This window comes from Musca domestica, unplaced genomic scaffold (assembly GCF_030504385.1).
Source record: "Musca domestica strain aabys unplaced genomic scaffold, Musca_domestica.polishedcontigs.V.1.1 64, whole genome shotgun sequence".
Lineage (NCBI taxonomy): Eukaryota > Metazoa > Arthropoda > Insecta > Diptera > Muscidae > Musca > Musca domestica.
In genome coordinates, this window is record NW_026712373.1 from 3,669,182 (window position 1) to 3,680,873 (window position 11,692).

General features: G+C 37.0%; 1 protein-coding gene and 2 pseudogenes across 1 annotated transcript; 1 reads left to right on the forward strand and 2 right to left on the reverse strand.

The window, feature by feature from the left end:
• Positions 1–787: 787 nt before the first annotated feature.
• Positions 788–2,672, reverse strand: LOC131805905 (follicle cell protein 3C-1-like). Its single transcript, XM_059129668.1, has 3 exons — positions 2,669–2,672; positions 2,064–2,605; positions 788–967 (listed from the first exon to the last, which is right to left on the reverse strand). The coding sequence occupies exons 1-3, from the start codon at positions 2,670–2,672 to the stop codon at positions 788–790; spliced, it is 726 nt and encodes a 241-aa protein (XP_058985651.1).
• A 1,814-nt stretch (positions 2,673–4,486) lies between these two features.
• On the reverse strand, positions 4,487–7,292 carry LOC131805898 (dolichyl-diphosphooligosaccharide--protein glycosyltransferase subunit STT3B-like; annotated as a pseudogene).
• Positions 7,293–10,096: 2,804 nt separating this feature from the next.
• LOC131805900 (thioredoxin domain-containing protein 17-like) lies at positions 10,097–10,659 on the forward strand (annotated as a pseudogene).
• Positions 10,660–11,692: the final 1,033 nt, after the last annotated feature.

Below are 11,692 nucleotides of genomic sequence, written 5' to 3' on the forward strand. Positions count from 1 at the left end.
GTATTTATAGAACACTTTTGAACTCAGATACAAAGACATAGAAGTATAAAGATAGGACAAGACAGAGTAAAATATGGCAACCCTTTGAAAATAACTCTGTTGTCATGATATCGTAACAACATAGTTACCAATGTTAAGTGATTTAAACCGCTAAGGCAATATGCAATTAACTGGAAAATTTATGGAATACAATTTTGAAACCAAAATTTTGGATTTTTCAAATTTTTATTTGTTATTCCTTTCTGTAATTGTGGTTTTTATATTAACATGTCTCTGCCATGAGCTGTTACTCTTTGTATTGTAGACACAAACCATTTGCTCAAAATGCATTTTGTCTAGTCTTTACCATTTTAGGTCTTTGTCAGATAATTTTATATAAAAATGTTTTTTTTTTAGCCAATGGCGGAGGGTATTAAAAGTTCAGCCCGGTCGAACTTAATGTTTTTTTACATGTTGGGGTCCCCGACGAATATTTCGAGGTGTTGCAAATGGAATAACAAATGACAAATTTACCCTTTATTATATGTTGGAGGTTGGCAGGCGCATTCAAATACCTGAATTTGGACCTGACTTTTCTTTGGCCCAGATATGCCATTTCTAATATCAAATATCCCAAGCGTAATATCTTTCTTCGTGTGACTAGATGGTTATATAGAAATATTTAAACAACGCTCGAATTAATCCTGACTATCCTTCTCTCATTTATTTATTTTTGTTTATTAATGGAATTAATTCTTTAATACTGATATTTTATATTTGATTCTTAGCTTTTGAATTGTGTGCAGTGTTATTTTTTACAACTATAAGGTTCACGATTTTTACAACAATATTCTCGTCCGGCAGCTAAATTGGTGTTGACCCAAACATCTTGACAGTTTTTGGTGAATAAATATGCGCGCTGCTTGTGTATATCATGATCCAAGGCAGCGCAAAGAATATTGGCCGAATTCGGCAGGTGGCGGGCAATCTAAACAGAAAAAATATGGAAAAAGTAAATATTTTAGGTATATTGGGTATTATGTCCTTCAATCTTGTAATATTATCCTTCACTTTACTCGTATATGAGAAAATGTTAAAATGTGCATGAAGTGCCAGATATTGTCGACCGAAGTATTCCATTTTCATACTTCATCTAATACAGATAAAGATATTCGCATGGTCAAAATTACAAGACCCTACGGTCTAAAACCGTTATTTCGATGAGGTTTTGGCCGTATCAAACGATATATACCCACTCTAGCCATATGGCTGAGGGTATGAATAAAACAAGTAAAAAGCTGTAAGTTCGCCCGGGCCGAACTTTGAATACCCTTCACCATTTGGAATTAATCTGGCAATTCTCAAAAACAATAAAATCCGTAGCTGCTATATTAGGGTCTATACGACGACATGGACCTGCATAGATAACTTTTGACATAAGCCATAACAATATTCAAATGCGAAACTTAAAAAAAAATGGTGAATAATGTAGCTAAAATCATCAAAATACCGAATATCGGGGGTACCGTTATATGGGGGCTATAGACGAGGACCTGCACAGACAATTTTCTCTCGTAGGCTGTAGTATCCATTACGAACTTCAAATACCAAATTTGAATCAATTCCAATGAATAATGTCGCTAAAATCGCCAAAATACCGAATATCGGGAGATATATGGCCCATTTTCAATACCAAAAGTCCTGCAGACATAATATACATTTGAGTAAATTTTTATCAATCTACTTCATTTCCTTCGGAAGCTAGAGTGATTTCCACAGACGGATAGACGGAAGGACATCGCTAAATCAACATCGAATTTTATGCTGATCTAGAATATATAAACTTTGTGGGGTCTAAAATGTATATTTCGAGGTGTTACAAACGGTATGACAAACTTAATATACCCTCCATACTATGGTGGAGGGTATAAAAATAGAAGATTTAATGAAAGCTTGATTTTTCTTTTATATGTAAGAGGTTTTAAGCAACAACTCATTTCGCTTTTTTAAGAAGCGGATTCAATTCAAATACATGGCTATACATCCTTCCCATATGCGTTCTCATTACCTCCCTGCCGTCTTACCTGTTCCAGACATTTAGTTTGACACTGCCTCTGTCCGATTCCATTACAGGGAAATGTACGATCCAATAAGTTCGATATAACTGGTTCGCCACGCGGAGGATCTGCGGATCCTTTGGTAAACTGGGAATTTAGAAAAATACCACAGGTGCATTGAACAAGTTCGGTTGAATTTGTCAAACGATTACTGCTTAAGCGAGATTTCTTTGGTAATTTTACCGAAATCTTTGTGGGTAAAGTTGTGAACTTTAGAATTCTTTCCTCTTCGGCCGTGGTAAGAGACAGCTTTGAATCTGTAGACGATTCAAAACTCTCTTCGGAAGCTAATTCGGTTGTACTGTCATTTGTGTCCTCTGTAGATAAAGGGTTAATTGTTGATTTTTCGTTTAGACCCAGCGGTTTCTTTAGGGATTTATCTTCAGACAAAATTGTCTTTTTGTAGGGTATTTTTGTGATGACTGCATCCGCGACTGCTAGATATATGACGGCGAAAAATAACATGGTTTTCCATGTTGAGATTGGTGTTGTTGATGACTTAATTTGGGCTAAAAATTGGAAAGGTCTTTATATTCTTATTTCAAGAGAAATCGTTGGTATAGTTTACTTACCCATTTCTAAAGGTAGACTGTATTCTTCGGCTAATCTTTAGCATGCTTATATTTCCATTAAGACTAAATAGTTGGACGCCATCACTCATCACATCATGTCTAGAGTTCTTTCAAAGAAAAAAATCTGCTGATGCCAAATAATTTTTACTATGATTTTTTTTCGCTCGGTAAACAAATTTTGGGCGACGTAACTTTCTACTAGAGCGATGCAATGTAATATGACCACATGTTTAATCTTGAAGTTGAGGTTCAAGTTTACATTCAAATAATTAAACGTTGATGAACTTCTCTGGCCATTGTGGCGAGTTTTTTTTTTTTTCGGACCCAATGTAGTCATCTCTGTGAGAAAAACTTTTGGAATGTGAGATCCCAATAATAAATATAGTAGATCTAATTTTTAAATAGACTCACCCAGGCATATTTGATCTAGTTCTGTTGTATTGGGGTATCGGGATATATATTCTCAACATATAACTATTTATTAAAATACAGGCATCTTCGCAATAGATTGATGAATAAACTCACATTTTATGAGGGCTGTAAATGAAAACTAGTTGAAAAGCAGCTAAGTTCGGCTGAGCCGAACTTTTAATACCATTTGGACTACCAAATGGAAGGAACTTGACATTTTTCAAAAAAAAAAAAAAAAAAAATCCGATAACTACCACATTAATGAAAACCGTTGTATGGGTACTATACAGGTCCTGCTCACGAACTTCCAATACGAAATTTAACGCAATTCCTTTGAATATGTCGTTAAAAATCATCAAAATACCAAATATCGGGGGGTACCGTTATTTGGGTGCTATACGAAGGCGTGGACCTGCACAGACAATTCTCTGTCATAGGCTGTAGTATCCATTACGAACTTCAAATACTAAATTTGAAAATTTCCCTGTGAATAATGGCTAAGCTCATCAAAATCCCGAATATCGAGAGGTACCGTTATATGAGGGCAATACGACGACCTGCACAGACATATGCTGTAATATCCATTGCAGACTTCAAATACCGTATTTGAAACAATTCCGGTTAATATTGTTGCGAAAATCATCAAATATGGGGACTATATGAAGACGTGGACCTGTCATAGGCTATAAAATCCATTACGAAATCCAAATACTAAATTTCAAACAATTCCGGTGAATAATCCCGCAAAAATCCTGGAAATACCGAATATCTTGGGTATCGTTATATGGGTGCTATATTAAATTTCGGACAATTCCATTGAAAAATGTGGCTAAAATCAGCAAAATACCGCATATATCGTGGACCTATATAGACAATTCTTTTCCGGGGTAAAGTTCTCACAGAGACTTCCTTGTGTAGAATTTTGGGGGGGGGGTATCGTGTACCGATGTAGCCCATCTTTGAACTTAACCTGCCTGCAGACAAAAGACAGACCGGTGGGGGAGGTCAAGACTGTTCTTCGTGCAAAATTCCAATATTCTAGCTTCACTCGTTTAGTCTCGGTCAGTGAGTTATTTCACTACTATTCTACGAATGGTCTTAAACCCAGACATCTGGATAACCTGGTTCGTTCCCAAAGAAAAAACACTTTCCGGGAATCGGGGTTCAAATTACCTACCTTTGAAGAAAAATTAAAAAATGCGAGAGTTTACCAAAGTAGAATTAGGACGCTCTTTGCAGCTTATTTTTGACTCCTCCTGTAGATTTTTTCTGAAATTTTGAAAAATTCATTATTTTACCTCTCTTTCCTATTAGTCATGCTCTCGCGTTCCTTTAAAATTATATTCTTAACAGCCAATCACTTCTTATCACTTAATCCATAATTAAAAGTAAAAGCAACACCATATCTTTGATTTTATTACTTTGTGAATAAAAACTCATTCATTTATTAATTTATTTATTAAATTGAAGTCACACACACATCGATTGTATAATTGGAAATAATATTTATTTGTGTTTTTGTTTTTTGTTTTTCTTTATATAACATATAAACTTGCAAACAGAAATGCACTGCTTCATTCAATACCAATTATATTCTATTTCAGTCAGTCAGGCAAACCTACTGCACTGTCGCATTCTACCATTTTTGTGGTTGTTGTTGCAAATTAAAAAGAATTCTATAGAAAAATAAATAATTACAAAAAACTTTGTTTTATTTATTTTTGACTTCTTTTTCCTTTGACTACAACAGGTCTACTCTTAATGTAACCACGCTTGCGGTTTGAGTTCTTACGCGACACAAAGTTTGTCGGCGAGACAAGACGATCGTCAGCCTTAAGGGCGGGTCGGTTAAATTCATGGGGTTTCTTGACGCGATATATGCGTACCAGCCAATGTTCGCTGGTATATGCCTCCTCTAAGTAGGTTAAATCGAAATCTTTATTGCCAATGACAGCATTGCGGGTTCTATCGTACCCAGCCGGTCCTCTGTAGTCTAATTTTAGTTCACCAAAACGATAATAGCTCAGCTTGTACATCAAACAATTGAGCAGAGCGGGAGCACCTTCACTATCCACACGGAATTCACCACGATCTGTGAAGTATCACTTTCCTTGATATCCTTGGGATGTTCACCCTCGGCAATACGTACCATCCACAGGAATTTGTTGATATCATCACCCGAATAGCCAATGACACCGCCAAAGATTACTAAAACGTAATCCACATCCAGAGATGTCATAATTTCATATGCATTCTCTTCGGTGGAGGACATGGCCTTACCCACCAAGGCTATGTGACTGTTGTTCCAAGTATTATTGTCCACCAGAGTAGTTCGATTTGCCATGCCGGCTATTTGATAACCATAATCCCACCAGGACATGATGCGGGCATCGTCAGCGGTGTTCTGCGACAACCAATAGTAAGCTTCACGGAAATCATCTAAAATGTTGCGGGAACCATCCTGGCTGTTGTGGAAGGCCAAAACGATAGAGGGACTGGAATAGGCATTGCTGGTTACCCAGGTACAATGACGGCAAACATCATTAGAATCATCAGTATGGCCAAGATCACAATGCTGCGAAGATTGGAGCCCACACCATTGGTACCTTCTTGCTGTTGGGGATCATGCTTACACGGTGCTTCAGTTTACCAGCCTTGTCGTAAAGTAATTTCTTCTCCGCAGGACTTTCATCATTCTCTTCGCTGTTCGACACGGCGGCTGCTGCTGCAGGACAGCTATTATCTTCTCTCAAATAAACATCCAAGAGTCCCGAGAAGGCAACACCGGCCAACATACAAACCACAGGAGTGAGGGTCAACATGAGACGTACCATGACACCGGCAAAGTATACCGCACTAATGGCATACAGCACCACAAATACTCGCTCATCATTGATTTTCTTGACGCAATACCACACACCCACCGGGAAGGCACACACCAAAATGTGTAGATCGAAGAAGAATGAGAACCAGGTGTGGGTTGATGTTCCGAGACCGAGGCAATAATTGGAATGTGGATTTTAGCATAGCCAGTATCCCACAAGGAGTAGAAACGACCACTCCATGGAGCAATGACACCCATGACAGTCAGGGTCACCACACCGAGGAATACCACAGCAGCTGCACACAGGCCACCAACAATAAACAGCCTCTTGAATTCACTCTTCGACAGCACCGATTGTAAATGTTTCAAAGCAGCCACAGCCATCAGCAACAGGAATACACCCAAGGCAGCCATATGCTCACTGGTGCGAATGGGTTGGAAACCCACAAATGGTATCTGCATAGATAAGATCAATCCCAAGATATAGAAGGTGCTGTAACTTGTCAACAAACGCAACGAGTACCGGCCCATTATCAGCAACACAAACACATGCAGAGGGATCAAGTTGATGATGAACACATAGCCACCCCAGGCGGATACCATGTAGAAATATGACAAGGCAGCTCCGGCAGACCAAAACACTGAACCTGTCTTCACAGCTCTCACCCACAAGAAATAGGTGAATTGTAGGGCAAAGATGGCAATGCCTTCGTTATCATATGAACCGGCCACCGAGCGACTGATATAGCCCGGCACAATGGCAATAAAACTGGCAGCAAATAGACCAGCACCCGACGACCACAACTCTTTGGTTAGCAAATACGTGGAAATAGCTGTTAGGCCACTGAAAACGGGGCCAGAAATACACAAATATCACGTATGTGCACTGGAATGTTCAAGGCATGCAGCAGGTAGTGGATGCTGCCCGATGTTATCATCAGGCCGGGATAAACGGTGCCGCCCACAATGCGACCCAGCGGATACCACGCTCTCTCATCGAACCAATTCAGGAATTTGTAGAAACCATGTTGCACCATATAGGCTGTGGCCCGGTAATTGAACCATGGATCGAATTCATGAATAATCGACTCGAACCGGATTACAGCAAAGAGACGCGAGGAAAGCCGGCTAACCAGGCAATCAATAGGACCGCAAAGGTTATCAAACTGCTGTAACCGGCAGTTCTATTGAAGATTTTCGACGCAGGACGATTCATGTCGCTCCGCCAGTTGACCACGACGAAGAAAAAACTATATCACTTTCAGGTCTTGACTACTAATTATCGATTAGAATCTTGCCTGTTTACTACAATGACACGTAATTCTTTCTTCTTCTTCTCCACGGGGCTGTATGTGTTGGTCTCGTTTGATTGATTCGCTGTGGAAAAAACTTTTATCGAGTTGAGCCGGCAAACAAAAATCAGTGAGTTATCAATTCACTGTGAATGTTACTCGATTGTTTGACGTGGTAAACTTTCACCAATGTTGATTTGGGATATTATGTAGATGGCGCTCAAGTATGTGTTGTGGTGATGTAAACATAATATAAAAACAATGTAATCAAAGGAAATAAAAAGCAAATGTAAGTGTGGGATGGAAAATAATTAAACTGAAATGCACATAGATAGTAAAATCGGCAGCACATATTTATAAAAAAATACCGTCTAATAAAATCTTTAGCACAGTGGAAGCCGTAATTTAATATGTGAATAAACTGCTGAACTGAACTAGACTAGAATGAAACCATGGTAGAAGAATACAGGTAGTCGCATCGACACAGCTGCTGGGACAATGAACTGTCAAACCGATTTTGGAATTGAAAATGATAAATGAAAAATTATTAATTAAAAAATTATTGAAATTTGTAAAAATTGTTGAAAAATGAATATCATAACAACCTCCGATTTGCGTCCTATAAGAAAACATATAAAATCTAAATATTTTTGAAAAACTTTTTTAAATTGTTTGGCGTATCAATGTAGTTCGTTTGTGAACTGTGCAATTCTAATAGTTCTGCTTACTTTTCATTCTATTTGAGCCATTCTTATTTATATCATTTTATTTGCATTCACATTGGCTATTCTTCTTTGTAACAATTGGAACTTTGGATTCTGTTTTATATTTAAAACAAGTAAAAAAGCTGTAAGTTAGGCCGAGCCGAAGTTGGAATACCCTCCACCATTTGGTAAAAATTGGCAATATGAAAAAAAAAATAATAAATAAAAATAAAAAAATCCGTTAAAAATTCTGTTAAAATCTTAAAATATCGAATGCAGCCGTATACTAGAGTCTTTACGACGACGTGGACCTGCATAGGCAACTTTGTCGTAAGCTATTACAATATTCAAATGCGAAACTTTGAAGAAAATCTGTTTATAATGTACCTAAAAGCATCAAAATACCGAATATATGGAGGAACCATGGGGTTTAAAAAACGTTGACCTGTTTCTGGCATAGGCTGTAGTATCCATTACGAACTTCAAATGCGAAATTTGAAAAAAAATCGGTAAATAATGTCGCTAAAATCATCAAAATACCGAGTACCGGGAAGCACTGCTGTATGGGGGCTATACGAACATGTTTGACCTGCACAAACAAAATAAGCTGTAGTATTCATTACGGACTTCAAATACGAAAAAAAAAACAGTTCCAGTAAATAATGTCGCTAAAATCATCAAATACCGCATATCGGGAGGTACCGTTATATGAGGGCCATACGAAGACGTGGACCTACATGGTCCATTTTCTGTCTTATACTGTAGCATCCATTACGAACTTCAAATACCAATTTTGAAATAATTCCGTTAAATAATGTCGCTAAAATCATCAAAATATCGCATATCGGGAGGTACCATTTTATGGGGGCTATTCGAAGACGGCCCATGGCCCATTTTCTGTCTTATGCTGTAGTATCTATTACGAACTTCAAATACCAAATTTGAAATAGTTCCGTTAAATAATGTCTCTAAAATCATCAAAATACGGAATATCGGGAGGTACATGGGGTCTATACGAAGACGTCGACCTACATGGCCCAATTTCAATATCAAAGTCCTGCAGACATAATACACATTTGAGTAAATTTTTATCAACTTACTTTATTTCGTTCGGAAGCAAGAGTGATTTCACAGACGGATAGAGGGACGGACTTTGCTAGATCGACATAGAATTTTATGCTTTGTGGGGCCTAAAATGTATATTTCGCAGTGTTACAAACGTAATGACAAACTTAATATACCCTCCATACCATGGTAGAAGAATATAGGTAGACACATGGTACAATGATATCAAGGTAGGGCTATGATACATATGATTTCAATTTTTTTATTTTCTTGGCTTAATATGTCATCTTTATTGTTTATGTATGTGTTTTCTTTTCAATAACAAAAAAATTGTTCAGAAAACATTCAAATTCGGATGTTTTCAAAATGTTTATTTCATCGTATGCTTCGACAAAATCTAGAGTTTTTGTAGCGAAATAAACCTTTAGAGATATATAGAACCTGGTTTTGAAAAGAAGTGTTGACCTTTTATTCAGTTTTCGCGGTTTTCAACTATTTATTCAAATAAATGCAACAAGTTGTTTGATTTTGTTATTGATTTGATACTATTTCTGACAATACAAGCCAAACAGGTAGACCTCTATACTTGCAATTTTTTCAAAGTTGACCTACCTTCTCTTCATTGTACCATGGGTAGACACATCAACACAGCTGCTGGGACAATGAACTGTCAAACTAAATTTGGAATTGAAATGTTGAATGAAAAATTATTTAAATTTGTAAAAATTGTTAAAAAAAACACAATAAACAAAAAAACATTAAAATTTTGATGCTCCAAAGCGTTAATGCATCTACCTGTATCTTCTGCCATTCTCCATACCGGAGGGTATAATAATTCATATTATTAAGTAAGTAGTATTCTAAAGTCGGATTTACATTAAAATTCCTTACCAGCCATTAAGCTTCTTCTTTAATTTTAAAAGTCTCACAAAACAAATCACCAACTCTCACAGTAAATGTAAACCTAGTATCACCTGCTAACTCCACACTTTACTCAACACGGTCACCTTATGTTTACGCCTTGTTGACAACATATTTACCGGTCATTATCAATACCCTTATCTCGCTCAATAAAAGTTAAACAAAAAAATCACTTGATTAGTAAATCTATCGGTGAGATAAAACCAAATATTCTTACCATTCGATCCAGTAACAAAGTAGGTTAACAACAGGGAAAATGGTGCGAGTGGAACATGCCAAAGGTTTTGATGGCTTCGAAAAATCCGTCGAAGAACTGAGCAAATGTGGCAAAAATTATTTGTCTATTTCACCGGTGAGAAGGATGAAAATGGTGTCAGCTGGTGTCCCGATTGCAATGTGGGTAGGTACAGTTTGTAATTTATAACAAATTCAATTTATAAGAATAATAACAAATTATATTATAATTCTATTAGCTGGACCCCAAGTTGAGGCTGCCGTCAAAGAATTTGCCGATGATGATTCTGTTTCCTAACTGTCGACGTGGGCAATAGACCTTTGTGAGGTAAAATAACTAATCTTCTGTGATTCAATTAATATATTTATATAATTTTAAATTTTTTTAGTTGGAAAGACATGAAAAATCCCTTCCGTGAAGATGCCCGCCTCAAGTTGATGGTTATTCCCACACTGATTCGCTGGCAAACGGTCATACGTCTGGAGGGTGACCAATGTGAAAAGCCCGATCTATTAGAAATGTTCTTTACTGAAGACTAAGCTATTTGAGCTGTTTTATATGAGTTTTTAATTATGGCCTGGATTTCTGTACATACCCGATAAAATTAAGTTTATAATGTTTTGTAATAAAGCAGGAATGATGTGAAAATTATTGAAGATATATCAAGCTGGATCGGACGGAAAGCATTACCGAGATTCCAAAGGCTATCCATAATTTGTATAGCTTTTAATTTCTTTCTATAATTTTAATAATTAATGCTACGTTAGGTTATTTATTGTGGATTAAAAATTGTCTGTGCAGGTGCCAAGTCTTCGTATAGCCCCCATATAACGGTACCGGTCCCGATATTCGGTATTTGATGATTTTAGTGACATTATTCACCGGAATTCTTTCAAATTTGGTATTTGATGTTCGTAATGAATACTAAAGCCTAAAACAGAAATTGTCTGTACAGGTCGACGTCTTCGTATAGTCCCCATATTACGGTACCCTCCCGATAATTCGATATTTTGATGATTTTAGAGACATTATTCACCGGTATTTTTCAAATTTGGTATTGAAGTTCGAAATGGATATTACAACACAAGAGAGAAAATTGTCTGTGTAGATCCACGTCTTCGTATAGCCCCCTATAGTGTCACCCTCCCGATATTCGTATTTTGATGATTTAGCGACGTTATTCGCCGGAATTCTTTCAAATTTGGTATTTGAAGTTCGTAATGGATGCTACAAAGCCTATACAGGGATTGTCTGTTCAGGTCCAAGTCTTCGTATAGCCCCCATATAGCGGTACCTCCCGATATTCGGTAGTTTGATGATTTTAGCGACATTATTCACGTAACTTTTTATTCAAGTTTCCCATTGAATATTGTGATGGCTTATGACAAAAGTTACCTATGCAGGTCCACGTCGTCGTATGAAACCTCATATGAGGACTATATTCGGTACTTTAAGATTTTAACAAAATTTTTAAAGGATTTTATTTTTTGATAATTGCCAAATTCGTTCCAAATGGGTAGTCAAAGTTCGGCCCGGCCAAACTTACAGTTTTTTATATTATTTATATTATTA

Coding starts and splice junctions, on each gene's coding strand:
- LOC131805905 (XM_059129668.1), bottom strand. Junction 968..2,063: donor AAACTAAATGTCTGGAACAG/GTAAGACGGCAG, acceptor TTTTCTGTTTAG/ATTGCCCGCCACCTGCCGAA.